General features: G+C 53.7%; 1 protein-coding gene across 1 annotated transcript; it reads right to left on the bottom strand.

The window, feature by feature from the left end:
• Positions 1-3,031: 3,031 nt before the first annotated feature.
• On the bottom strand, positions 3,032-12,479 carry FAM20A (FAM20A golgi associated secretory pathway pseudokinase). The gene is made up of 11 exons (XM_065735401.1): positions 12,077-12,479; positions 8,827-9,011; positions 8,265-8,315; positions 7,908-7,986; positions 7,385-7,477; positions 6,876-6,991; positions 6,410-6,590; positions 6,073-6,182; positions 5,886-5,967; positions 5,752-5,811; positions 3,032-3,664 (listed from the first exon to the last, which is right to left on the bottom strand). The coding sequence occupies exons 1-11, from the start codon at positions 12,430-12,432 to the stop codon at positions 3,400-3,402; spliced, it is 1,578 nt and encodes a 525-aa protein (XP_065591473.1). The 5' UTR covers positions 12,433-12,479; the 3' UTR covers positions 3,032-3,399.
• Positions 12,480-14,036: the final 1,557 nt, after the last annotated feature.

Genomic DNA, 14,036 nt, shown 5'->3' with positions numbered 1-14,036 from the left:
AGTCATGCACAAGTACCACACTGGTGCAGAAATTGGAAGCAAACCTTTCACTTTCCTTGACTTGCTTTGCGTTCCCCAGTTGACTTTTTTTCTGTCCCTTTGATACCAGGGAAGTGTAAACTTTGGAGTATTGATGGGCAGCATTAGTTGCAGGGTGCTGACCCGCAGCGATGCCATTGTGCTCAGTGGAGACTGCCAGGCAGAACCATGTTTTAACTTTCCTGCAACACTCACTTATTTTAACCATGCTTGTTTTTAAACCAATCCATCATTTTTAAAGCAGGATAATGGAGTCTATAAATACAAGAAGCTTATTCTCTTTCCCCACTTACCCAATAGCCACGATGCATATTTCTTACTCTTCCCCCCCACCCTGAGTTCACTATGTTGCAGAGTCTTAAACGTATTCCAGCATTTCCCAGCTCTGTGTTGCACCAGTACTTCCCAGAAGTTCGTACTGAATTCCACGGTTCAATAATGGTAGGCAGGTTTTAAGGTTTCCTTTAAACTGTAATTTATATCCAGTAGTGTAGGGTGTATTTGGGAGTGGCAGCAAGCAGTTTTGTGTTCGTTGGGCAACTGCTTCTCAAGATGGAGCCCTCATTTTAGTTCCTTTCTGAGATGATCCAAACTCGGCAGGCTTTCTCCCAGGCGTGACCAGCAGAGCCTGCTGATGGATGCAAAGTGATTCTGAGGGTACTGGGCTTTTACAAGAGGGTATTTCCAAACCTGCAATCCCAGTGGTGGGATTTAAATGCTTGCGGTTTGAATTCTGTCTTCCCAAGAAATTGGGAAGACCCCTTCTGCCAGAGTCCTTAAGGAGTAAGCAAATGCTACTTTTTTTTATTCTTTTTTTTGTAAAGCTTTTTTCTTCAGTTTTGACTCTATCCAGGTTTTTTCCTTCATTACATGTCCATGTTACTTTAAAGCACCAAAAACTGTGTAAACTAGTTAGAGCTCCACAAAAAGAAGTGCACATTTTTTTATATGAGGCTTTCTAATCGAGTTTCACTACTGCATCTTTTTAGCTTGCTGTTTACTCCCTTTTGTAGTTTTACCTCCAAGATTTTAAGATAAATCAGCTGAGTCTGAGTTAAATATTAATCACAGTTATAGCTTTACCTTTGTGTGCAATTTAAGTATGTTTGAAACCACGATTGGCATAGTTTTGCCTTAGCTAACATCCGGGGCTTTGGAAGTAATTTTTGCTAGTCCACCTTTAGCAAACTTATAAAGTCTACTGCCCTAGAAAGCTATAGTCAACCAGAGGACCATTTTTGTATCGTTACCTGACTATATCAGTCTGATTTACTGTATGTGCTAATATATTCTATTCCTTTTGTTATAGATTGTCCTAATGGCAGGTAAAGCAATAAAATGATTTAAATTCTTAAATGCAATCAGTCTCTTTTTCCCCCCCGCCCTCCATCCCTATGTTTTATCTTTTCCTTCGCCTTCAGAGGATGAATTACCCACGAGCTGGTGCTGACGAAGAAGCTCGATGGCTGTCTGCGACCTGTGGAGGTTTGAGCTCCAACCCTTGCTCTCAGCACAGCTGAACCTCCCTCCCCCTCTGGGGTTGCTGTGCTGTGCACACAAAAGAAATCACCAGCAGGGGGAGATGCGACTCTGGGAATACAGCATCCCGTGCTCTAACACTGCAGGCGGTGCGTGCTGTGAGTGTGAAATCCTTTCATTTCAGTCTTTTCCACGTACTCCTGTGAGCAGATAACAGAACAGGTCTGTAAGCCTGCTGCTGTTGAGAGTTCTGTTTGATTAAGGCTATCTAAAATGTGCTTAGGTGAGAGCTGGAAGTGGAAGGATGTGGCTGAATCAGGACAGACTAAGGGAGCCTGCTGGGCTTTGTTTTTCTTCACTCTTTGGTTTTGTGCATTAGATCTTTTCCTGACCTTTGTGGCTTCAGAATACTGGGCTCTGTGTTAAGCAGAAACATTCCCAACTTCCTCAGACGTGAATAGAACAGCACCTGTGGGGACATACTCAAATTACAGCCGCAATCTCTCAGTAGCTTTACAGAGTGAGCACAAGCAGCTGCTTGTGCACTTGTTCTGGGGTTGGACTGAGCTTTGCTGCAGTTCACTGCAAGAAACAGCCGTGGTGGCCAAACCAGCTCTGTTACTTCCTTGCACGGTCTGGGTGCTCAGTGCCAGCATCACTGAGCGCCCTGAGGGTTGGGCAGAATTCCAACCTGAAGAGAAAATCGTGGTAGGTGACGCAGCTCGCTGTGAACCTCAGAAGCCCGCAGTGCTGTTGATGGTTTTTGTTTAAGTGAAAGGTTAGCTCAGAATGAGCTTCGAGTAGGCTGATGGTTTTGTATTCTTTAAGGATGATGAATGATCAACAAAGTTCTCAACGACTTTCCCTAGGCTGCCAAGAAGAGCTGTGTAATCATTCTTGAACAGCTGAAGCAACAAGCCATTAAAGAGCTGCAGTGATCAAACCATGCTCAAGCCTCGACCTTGGGAGGCAAGGGGAATCTTACAAATTGAAAGATCTCTGATAGCTCCTTCTCTACTCTTTTTTGGTCTCCAGTTCCTACTGCTTCTCCTCAAAATACACAGGGTTAAGGGGAGGGAGCCATTTCTGTTTTCCAGGGAATTCTGATAACCTGGGTGGTTTTAAAGCAAGATGATGATGCAAGGTGGAGCCCTCCCCCCACTTCAGCAAAATATTTCAGCAGGAATTTATGGCTCCTGGGACTGTAAATGCAGACCTATGTTCCTGAGTGTAGTATCTAAATATATATCTATATATATAATTCTTTTTCCTGCCTTTCTCTTATAACTCAGTGTGGTTCTCCGGCCCCCAGAGTGGGGTGAAAACAGAAGTGCCAGGCTTTTGGGCAGTGTGTGCAGATGGGGGCAGAGTGAGCTGAATACTTTCTGTTGCAGTGACCCAGGGGCAAGGACTCTGTCTGCTGGTGGGTACTGTGCAGATGTGCTCCGGTCTGACCACATTAACCACTGTGTCAGGTGCACAGTCTTGATTAGAGAACACACACTTTAGTAACTGGAGAGCATTCGTGGCATCTCTTTATTCAAGCCTCATCCTTGCATCTAGCTCGTGTCCATCACAGCAAGACCAAGCTCCGTGCAGGCTGAGCAAGCTGCAGGCTGTGTGTGTCCCTGTCACCCACAAGACATGCCCAGCTGCAAACCAGATCTCTGCTTTCCCACCAGAGCTGGTGCTTGGGGTGCAAAGCCCTGCTGCAGCCCCACCACACCGAGCCCGGCAGCTTTGCTTGAGCACTCAGCCTGGAAACCCACTGATCCACGAAGATCTTCCAAAGAGTTTCCCCTCTCGGTCTCATGGGCACTTGTAGATGGAAATGGCCAACTGTTAACGTCTGTCTCACAGGGAGCAGGAGCTGAGGGCTGTTTATGTGCTCAGCTTCACACTGTCCGAATCAGGAGCCTCAGGCTGCCTGGTGTCATTGGCCACCACCTTGGCTTCTCCATGCGTGTCTATGCACTTCCTCACTTCTCTCAGGATGAGCTGTAACCTTCGGTCTAAGGCCAGGAGATGGGGCTCGGTGAGGACAGGTGCCAGGGGGTCCTGCAGGAGGGATTCCCTCATCACAGCACTCAGTTGGTACTCGGGCTCAGCCAGGAGCCGCAGGCGCAGCAGCGTTGTCTGCTTTATTCTGGAAGAGAAAGAAATCAGCCAACCCAGTGCTGATGTTTCACAGCACTCCAGCAAGAGGCAGTGATCTGAGCCCTCTGCTGAGAGGGGAGGGAAGGAGGGAGGGAATAGATAAGTTCCAGTTCCGGATAACTGACAACAATACTTGGAGCAAAAAGCTCTTTTTGAAGGAGGTGAAAATTTCTGCAGGAACCTCTGGTTCTTAATTATTTTTCAGGCTACAGAGTACTCAAGCAGCAGATTTTTGTCTTCAGAGAGGAAAGCATACTAGAAATCCTCAGCAAAGAGTGTTTTCCCTCTGAGTCAGAGATGACCTAGTTCCCCACATGATTGCAGAGCAGTGCCACAGTACCAGAGATGACATTTATGGGGCAGAGGGAGAGAAAAAATGAAGCAGCATATCTTAGCTGGTGATGAACGAGGAAAAAACTGAGCAAAGAGAGAATATTTCCCAGAGCTGACCTGACACTGTGCCCTAAGAGATACTGAGGATGAAATCTTTCTCTGACAGAAGGTAGGATGGAAAGCTGTAATCTCAGCACGCTTCGGGGGGTGACACTGGGTATTCTGAAATGCACTGCTTAATGCCCAGCAGAAGCATTTTGATTTCAGAGTCTCCGTTACCAAAATGGATCAGTGATGTTAATGATTGCCTCTACACTTTGGAGAGACAGCTTAACAGCTGCATAGAGAACTGGCAGAGCACGGGCAGCAGCGTGAGCTGGAAATCCTTCTCCCAGCTCCTCTCCTCTCACACGGCAACTCTAACTCCTGACTGAGGGATGAGCTGAGTGGGTGGGGTGGGAAGGGGTGGTGGTTGGGCTTGATGACCTTAGAGGTCTCTTCTGACCCTAACAATTCTATGATTTCTTGGAGCTTTGACCCAGAGCCTTTGAGGGAGCTTGTGAGCCCTTGGGGCTTATCGAAAACAGCGAAGATGGGAGAGGAGAAGAGCAATCTTCACGAAATGAGATAAGGACTGGAATGGGAGCTGTGAAAAGATGGGTAAAAACACCGTGAGGCTGCAGGAAGCTGAGCCTGGAGGATTCTGAGCTTTTCTGGATGCTCCCCAGCTCCAAATGGGTGGGCTGCTGTGGGAAGTGAGGCTCCTGTAGGCAGCACGAATTGCTTTCGAGTCACAGACCTTGCCCATAGCTGGCTCATTAAAGGTGCAACTTGCAGCTCAGCCTACCTAAATTAAGAACAGCTTCTGGCAGGTGGATCTGGGTGAACAGGAAGGATGTGACCTGTGGATAGTGCTGCTAGGTCAGACAAAGAGGCAGAGTTAATGCGAACTGCGCAGAACAGGAGCTCGGAGTCACTGTGAGCTGCAATTGTAAATGAAAAGTCTCAGTGCAAACTGCAGTTCTTCAAACGAGATCCGGAAATACAAATCCATGGGGAGAGTGCAATTAGCACCCCAAGGCTTTCACGGAGCAGGTACAGCAAGGAAATAAGTTGGGGATCTCCTGAAGAGAGCCCGCAGGGAGGAGCAGCTTTTCTTCCCCTGTCTCTTTAATTTCACTTTCAGCTGTTGATTTATGTGGATTAATAAAAGGGCGGCCGAGACAGGATTCAAACGGTAAAATTGATGAGTTTCTCCTTGACGCCTTGAGAAGAAACCTGATTAACTCTCAGAGCTGGTGGATGGAGCACACACAGGCCGGGGGGGGTGGCAGCACCTCGTGTAGATGGGTTGGGAAATGCAAGGGGATGATTCTAGAAGGGTTTGGGCCAACAGAAAAGTCAGTGAAAGATTGATTTTGTTCGTGAGACAGATGCTTCTGTGGGCATTCATGCATGTGATGCTTGCCTGCTGCTGTTATGGGGGATTTGGGAAGCTCACCTGGGCGTTAGGGTTATTGAGGGGGTTCTCATGGGAAAGGGTCCATTGGGATGGTGAGTATGAAGTGCAGGAATGATGGCTGTATGGCAGAGCAGAGCAGCTCAATACTCCGGGTGACATAAAAGCTTAATTGCTGCTTTGGAGGTAACTGGTGTTTTCCATGCTCTGCTGTTTGAATGGGTTCCCAGGTGGATTCCAGGGGAACCAATGTGTCTGAGAAGGAAAACAAAGCTGGCACTTACACACAGCACTGGATGAGCGGGGCCAGGATGGAGATTTCATCGTGGGAATGTCGCCCGAACCTGGGGTAAGGAGAGAGTACCAGGTGTTACCACCTGCCCATGGCCTCCCCACCCCCTTGGCCTCCCAGCCTCACCCCCTGGCATTGTCCAGGTGCAGGAGGAAGCCATCGTCTCCAAACTTGGTGAACATCTCGTAGTGGTGGCGGTCCATGTTCCCTGGCAAGGAAGGGACAGAGCAGCGGTTTCTCTTGCAAGTGCCTGAGTATTTTCAGACCTACCTTGTGGTTTCTTTCCCATTAACATGGCATGCTTGGAATGTACCTATTAGGAAGTCAAATACGGCCATGTCAACGATGTTAAGCAGACGGTTGCCATTGCTGTAGGGGTAGATCTCCCTCACGGTGTCACAGTAGAGCGGATTCACCTCCCACCTGCAGGAGACCATGGGAGGGGGCACACAGTCAGTGAGGGCTGCTGCTGTGCCCCAGCTGCTGATCCAGTCCCAAATGGAGCTCTTCTACTCTGCCCTACTCTACAGCCTGCTCTACTCTGCTCTGCAGTCTACTCTAGCCCACTCACAGTCAACATCCCGCACGTCCTCCTTCCCACGCGCTCCCTGTAAGGCATATATATGAAGCAGCAGCATTTACCCACTTACTCCTCTTTTCCATCAAACGAATAGGAGCGGATCCATGGGTTTGGGATGGAGAGCCGTGGCGCCAGGTTGAGGGATGGCAGGAAGGCAGACAGGGACCCTTCCAGGAGGTGGGGATTCCCACACACCGCGTACTCTGTCTTGCACATGTATGGGCACTTGGCAAAGAAGCACACATTGCTGGCTGGAGGAGAACAGAGAGAACTGGGGAAAGGAGCTACGGGGCCGTGGAGCTTGGACTGACCTCTGCCTCACTGCATAAAGGGCACTGTAACGAATCTGAGCACAGAATGGATGTGAACTGCCAGATCATGGAGGGAAGCAGGGTTTTGGTCAATGGATAGACCCTGCCCCATGCTGGGGGAAAGGTCAGGAAGTAGGACAGGTGAACAGACCTCAGTCCCATTCCTGCACAGCCCATCTTTTCCCACCTGAAGGACTGACACGCAGCAGCCGAGTGCTCACCTACCTGGTGAGACAAAGAAGACACTCTGCAGGACTTCGTTCCTGGTGACTTCCAGGATCTCCTTGGTGATGTTGATCAGCCTCCCCACGGTGGGGGGCACCCGGCGAAAATCCAGGATCCTGCCCAAGGAAAGCAGCTCAGTGACACGCGGTGCACAGGGACCTGACTCTGCGTGCCCTTGGCAAACCATTTGCCTTCTTGATGGCTCCACCCAAATAGTGGTGAAGCTGGGACTGCTGCAAAAGGCTCCTGGGTTAATAGCTTGTTAGCTGTGGGCTTGAAACTGCATCTGTCCAAAACAAACTAGGTGCCCGGAGCTCAGCTGGGTCAATGCCCAGGATGGACCCAGTGTGTGCAACAAAGCTGCAATCTGTGCATCACTGCCTTGCCTGCAGGGAGCAAGGCAAAGTGAGTACGGGGCTCCAGTGAGAATTTTCCCCACCTTAGTGCTGCTGAGCAGTTGCTGACCCAGGGCCAGCACTCCTTGGGGCTGAGCACGACTCCTTTCATACCTGTCCAGGTGGAAGGCAGCAATCTCAGCATTGTGCCGCTGGAAATCCACAAAGTAGAAGAAGTCCTCAGGTGTCTCCTCCTCCCGTTTCTGCCTGGAAGAGATTCAGGGGTCAATCCTGGGGTGTGCGTGTGGCTGCAGCCTGGGGATACAGGGAGAGACAGAATAGAAGCAGTGCTGAGGATGTGCATCCCCTAAGGTGAAAGCAGCTTGCAGGAGAAAAGTGCCCTGAGGTCCTTCCCTTCTCTGGCATCTACAGAGCAAGAGCCTTCCAGTGTCACTGAGCAGTGTGGGAACACTGGTGTTTGCGTGTTTCTGGGGAGGGAGCAATCAACCAGTAATAATTAAAGGTAGCTTTAATAATTCAAGGTGGCTCTGCTGAGCAAAGGACAAGAGATGCAATGTGACGTGCCCCTCCTTGCCCGAGGATGCCCACAGCCCTCACTGCACTGACCTCCAGTGCTCCCAGCTGCTCCTCATGGGCAGTGCTGACAGTCCCTGGGGGCAGTGGGGCTTTGCCTTACCTCATGGGCTTGAACATGGCTTTGCCAAAGTCCTGGAACCTGAGTACCAGCTTCAGGTGCACACCACTGGGCTTCACAACTGGGGGGAAAGAGGATGTTAGGTGCCTGTGTGCCACAGATCTGTACCTCCAGGGGTCATGTACTTCTCCCAAAGTCCGTTTGTTAGGTTCTCCCTTGGGGACTCTTTCCTCCCCTCACTGGCACAGTGGTGTCTTGGCATCCCCATCCCATCCTTGGTGGGGCCATGGGGTTTATCCCTGAGCAGAGCACGGGGCTGGAAGCTGGGGGGGACCCAGTGCCACCCTCCCCAGTTGGGTGAAGCAAAGATGGCACAGAGTCCTGAAAGGGTGCACTCACTCTGGCTGCAGTCACAGGCTCCCAGCAGAGCTTTCTCATCCTGGCTGTAGTCTGCAAGGGGAGGAGGAGCTGTGAGGAAGGAGCCGTGCAGGGCTCACCCTCCTGCTGCCCACCCCGTGCACGGCTGTTGAGGTGTGTCAATGGGTGCAGTCTTCTCTGGGGCTTTGTGCAGAGCTGCAATGCTCTGACATAACTCCAAGGTGCACCCAAAGCCTTAAGAACTGAGAATGGCTTGGAAGTGACCTTACACCATAGAACGGGTTGGGTTAGGAGGGACCTTAAAGGTCATCCAGCCCCAACCCCTGCCATGGGCTGGTTGTCACCCACTGGATCAGGCTGCCCAGGGCTCCATGCAACACAGCCTTGAGCAGGGATGGGGCACCCTTGTCCTATCACTATCGGTATAAAAAGCCAGATTCCCTTCTGATTACAATCTCCATTCATATTCTAAAGACAGTGGAAGGGCCAAATCCCATCTTCAGGTCACACACTAACAACCACGCGGCACAAAAACCATGGAGAAGCCAGCACAGGGCTCAGAGTCCCACACTGCTGCACTCACCAGCGCTCACGGTGGCAAAGTCGTGCATGTCCCGCAGCAGTCTGCTGACAGCGGGGCTGGAGCGGGGGTACAGCCCATCCCGGGTGATGCCCAGGTGGAACTGCAGCCAGCTGGCTTCGGGACGCAGTGGGAGCAGCACGGATGTGGCTGTAAGGTTGAGCTCCTGCCTGTAGAGCTTGTGTCTCCTGGAAGGGAATGAGCACGGGGTGATGGGGGCTGGTGCAGAAGGGGAACCCTCAGGGCTGGGAGAAGAGCTGGGGGCTGTTGTGTTATGGGATGGGTACAGAAAGTCTCTGCTGTGCTGGAGGCTCTTAACAAATCCACAGGTTCCAGGCAGCACAGCTGCTGGAGCCCCAAGTTGCCCCTCGTGTCCTCTACAGCCTTCGTTCTGGGCAGTGGGGACCACCCAGCACCATACTGCCCTGTCACTGGTAAAACTGGGGTGAATCTGTCCCATTCTGGCAGGTGGAGCTGTGACAAGCCAGATGTTTGTCACCACGAGCCATTTTTTCTCTCATTGGACCCATGCTTTGCTGAACTGCCATCAAAAGGTCATTTATCCCCTGGCTGACAGCATTGGTTTCTCATTAACATCGGCAGAGCCGCTGCGGCATCTGCACCCACAATAAAGGGAAAACTGATTTCAGTTTGCACTGAAAGTGCCAAGATACCTCTGTGAAAGCAAACAGGAGCCTGGGCTGATAGCGAGTGGTTCATTAACCAGCAGGGCCCCAGGGTGCCCTATCCCTGCCCCAGACAGAGATCCCATAGGGCTCCCATCCCTTCCCCGTGGAGCACACGGACAGTGCGGTCAGTCCGGTCCGAGGGATGGGTTTCAGGGATTTTGGGGGAGAAATGTGGGAAAGGAGGGATGCGTGGCACTCCCCGCACTGAGCAGCAGGTTGGGGATGCCACCGGTCCCACAGATGCAGACGGGGACAGCGAAGCCCCCAGTGCATGTCAGCAGAATGACGCAGGAGTTTTCCCGAGGGAAGCTGCCCACATATTTTACCATATTTGCTCTCCCACTTCCCATGCACACAGCCTGTACCCCGCCCCGGATGGTGCATTACTGACAGGGAAAAAAATGCAGCCTTTGTGCAAGGGGAGGCAGCGGGCATGGGGCTGGGGGCCAGCAGCCCTGCGAGCCTTCAACCCCCAAACGCCGCTCCCTCCAGGATGCATGAAATATTTCCCTTTAAGAACAGCCCTCTGTGAAAGGCGTAATGATGGAAAAAGCAGGTCCACGGACAAGTTGCTATGAATAGCCCCGGGGTTGCCCAGGCTCTGCTCTACTGGGCTGCAGGAGGCACCAGGCACTGGGTGCCACCATCCCTGTGTCACCGGGCTGAGCACATGGCACTGAGCAGGTCACAGAGTTTGGGGTACGGAACTGTTCTTCCAGGGATAAAGATGAACCCTGGGTTTGTTGGTTTGTTTAATTCCTCTTTTGTTGTTGTTATTTGTTTTGAAGAGATACGAATGTTTTCTTGCTATTCCCTTCCTGCATCCCCATCAGCCGCCCCTGCAGTCAGCTTCCCCTGACCCAAGAGCTGGGAATGGGAATGGGATGGCAGAGCTCTGTGTGCAGGTAGGATGCACAGTGTCCCTTTCTTGCCACCCATACCCAAAATGTGTCTCATCCTGGGGCCAGGCCTCGGGAGAGCCAGGCAGAGAGCCCCTGACCAATTTCCTTCTGCCCTCCTGCAGAAGCTGTGCTGTGCTGTAGGTGCAGGGCTGTGCCACAGCTGGGTCCCCTCGAGCCATGTGGATGGATGCTGTGCTGACAGTCCCACCATTCACACCCCAAGGCAGCCCTTACCTACCCCATGCTCTGCTAAACCCATGGGCTGGGACAGCCAGGGCTGCCTGCTCCTGCATGGATCCCACTGTCAGCCCAGTGATGTCCCCATGCCAGGAGGACATGGGCTGAGCTCCCTGTGGGTGAGGCACAGATGACACACTTTTCTTAGGGAAGCATCCACCCAGCATCCCGAGCCCTGTGGCATCCACGGGGCATTGCTCAGCCTGGTGCACGTCCCCAAACACATCGAGTGCTCCCCACTTCCAAACTGCAGCCCGTGCTGGGAACCCCGCTGCTCTCCCCATCACTGTGCCCCATACTTCCCCCACAGCCCAAGGAGTCGTGGTGATGTGAAAGCTTTGCCCTCTGTACGTTAATGGGTTTGCTTTTGGCTGCTGGTGCAGCCTGGCAGTGGGCGCGGGAAGGGCCACACCGGGGACATCCTGGGCCAGGGGGTGGGTGATGGCTGCAGCCCCTCCTGCCCCACACGTTCAGGAGCAGCGGGTGGTGCTGCCCTCAGCCCAGCTCCCCGCCGGCTTCTGGCCTCGCATTTCCCAGCTGTGTGCTCATCGTCGCTGGCTGTCCCACCCTGCAGACATGCAGCCAGTGCACGGCTCGGCCTCGCCCCCCTGCATCCCCAGGGCAGGGAGAGGAGGAAGAAGCTGGTGGGGTCTGAGCCAGGCTCTGATCATTGTCCCTCCCCTCCTGCACAGTGCCACACTGGGAAGTGGAAACAAGAGAAGTTTTCCTGCTTGGGGGGTGCAAGGAGATGGCTCTGGGATACAGCTGTACCCAGGGGCTGACCCCATTCTGCCCCCACACTGCTGATGCAGAGCAAAGGAGGCATTTTCCTTTCGGTTGCACAGCTGGCAGGAGCTCACCCTGCACCCCAGCACCCTTCCCCTCCTCACCTCCCCCAGCAGGGACCCCAGGAAGCCCCCTGCCAGTAGAACCCCCCAGGCACAGCCCTGGTGCCCACGAGGAGCTGCAAAAAAGGGCAATGGGGGTGCCAAAAGGGGTTGTGTGTGTGTGTCAGTGTCAGGGCAGGGGATATCGAGGGGTGTCCATGCACGGGGTGCTGGGAAGGTGCTTGGTGAGGTGAAGCCAGAGATGGGGACCTGGGGATGCATACCTGGGGATGGGGTGCCCAGGGATGGGGTACCAGGGATGTGTACCTGGAGATGGGTACCCAGGGGCAGGTGCTGGGCTTGGGATGCCCGGGAAGGGGTGGTCAGAGATAGGAATTTGGGGATGAGCGCCTGGAGATGGGGTACGAGGGACGGATACCCGAACACAGGCACTCGGGGACGCGGTGCTCGGGGCCGGGTACCTGGGGATAGGTGCAGAGGGATGAAATGTCCGCGGATGGGACGCTGGATTTGGGGTTCCCGGGGCCGGCTGCCCAGGGAGCGGTGCCGTGTCGGGGTGCCGCGCGGTGGGACGCACCTGTTCCAGCGGGCCGCCTTCCGCCGGTAGTAGCGCAGAGCTTCGCGGGCGCCCAGCAGCGGTTCGGCGGGGCCCGGCGGGGCGGCGGCGCGGTACAGCGGGTGGGCGAAGAGACGCCGCAGCGGGGAGGAGGAGGAGGAGGAAGAAGAGGAGGAGGAGAAGGAGGAGGAGGAGGCTGCTCGGGCGGGGGGCGGCGGAGCGGCGGAGGGAGCGGAGCGGCGGCGGCAGGGACAGCTCGGAGCGCCCGGGGCCAGCTCCCGCCGCGCCCGCGGCCAGAGGTGGAAGTAGAGGTCGGCGGCCAGCAGAGCCCCGAGCAGCAGCAGCACGGCCGGGCGGTCCCGGCGGGGCCCCGGCATGGCCCCCGGAGCCGGGTGCAGACAGCTCCGGGCGCGGGCAGCCCGCACCTCGCAACCTCCGCCGCCGTCTCCCGGGGCAGAACGCGCGGGGGAGCTCGAGCGGCGGAGCCGGGAGTGCGGGCACCTCGGGGCGGGGAGCGGGCAGGGCGATGGGGGCCGGCCCGGGGCAGCGGGGAGCGGCCGGGGCGGGGAGAGGGAGGGAGCGCGGGGGGCTCGGGGAGGAGGGGGGTCCCGGGCAGAACGCGCTCCCGGTGGGAATGGGGATCCCGGGATGAAGGGTCCCGGTGCGCCGTGCCCGCCCCGTCCCGGTTCCTCCAAGGTAGCGCGGTCCCCGTGCTGAGCCCGTTCCGCTGCGCTCCCTTCGGTTTCCTGAGCCTCGGAAGATTCCTATTCTCACTTCGGGTTGCCTCTCCAGTATGACCCCGCTCTGTCTTTTGACGTCCGAGGGTTTGGGGGCTGTTATAATAGCAAGTGTTATGTATTTGGGGGCAAAACTGGAGCAGTCATTTTGTTTTTGTTAGCTAACAATGCAGAGGAAAGCCCTGGAGGCCCCAGTAGGACAATTAATGCCTCTTCACTTGCGTCTTTGGAGGGAGGATGGCTCTCCACTCCGGGGATTTTGGTACAAAAGCGTAATTATATCACATAAAAAGAGGTGTTTAGAGACGTGCAAAGTGGAAAGGAAGCCTGAAGTCTCCTTTGCTGTGTCCCTGCAGAGGGGACCACGCAGGGCTGTTTCTCTTGGCTGTTCTGGAGCGGACTGGAGAGCAGTGCTGACCTCTGAAGCAATTCTGGGCTTTTGGCCGCCTGGACGCTGGCTCAACTTGCACTGAACTGACGAGATCTGGCTTCCCAGATAGGAAAAACAAAACAGTCTCTGCAGGGCCGAGCTTGCTGGCCGGTGTCACCCTTGCCGAGGAGGAAGGGAAGAGTGCGTCTGTGCTATGAAGGTTAAATCACATTGAGCCAATCACATTCCTGCTCTGCAAACAGAGCTGGGCTGTACGTGTGCATTCTTTAATCAGTATTTGGTTTCTTGAGTTACTTTTATTGGTAGTTAACTGTGTAATGGTCTCAGTGGAACATCTGGTCCATGATTTCAGAGAAATATTCTTCAACCCTTGCTGAAAGCAATTATTTTTGGATACAAGTGGAGGCTTTGGAGCCATTAAGAAGATAAAATGCAGATTGTTTGCAGAGGATTTTTAAAGACTATAACGGCTCTCCAAGAGAGGAACTTATATTACATTTTTCCTTTATCATGCACACAGTGGGGGCTGAGCATAGTGGTAAGGGACTGAACCCAGGGCAGTGGGCTCTGACCTCCTCCCAAGCATCTTGGGATAGCTCCTCTGCCCATCTTTGTAAAACCACTGAGGTCTGATGTGGGACTTCCTACAGAAGGATTTAAAAGCACATCAGCAGATGGGAAAAATGTTGTTTCCAAAACAGAAAATGAAGAGCTTTGCTCTTTCTCCCACTGATGGATGAATCACAAACCTCCCAACTCCCAGCCTCAACCCAGTTCATCTGGAGCACGGAATAAAGCTTTCAGCCTCTGCTCTTTGGGCAGTGGTGACAGCTGGGAAACCTTTATCCCAAAG

This window comes from Cyrtonyx montezumae, unplaced genomic scaffold (genome assembly GCF_038088225.1).
Source record: "Cyrtonyx montezumae isolate F1298 unplaced genomic scaffold, pur_monq_1.0 scaffold_19, whole genome shotgun sequence".
In the NCBI taxonomy this organism is placed as follows: domain Eukaryota; kingdom Metazoa; phylum Chordata; class Aves; order Galliformes; family Odontophoridae; genus Cyrtonyx; species Cyrtonyx montezumae.
This window is presented reverse-complemented; position numbering and strand designations above follow the sequence as displayed.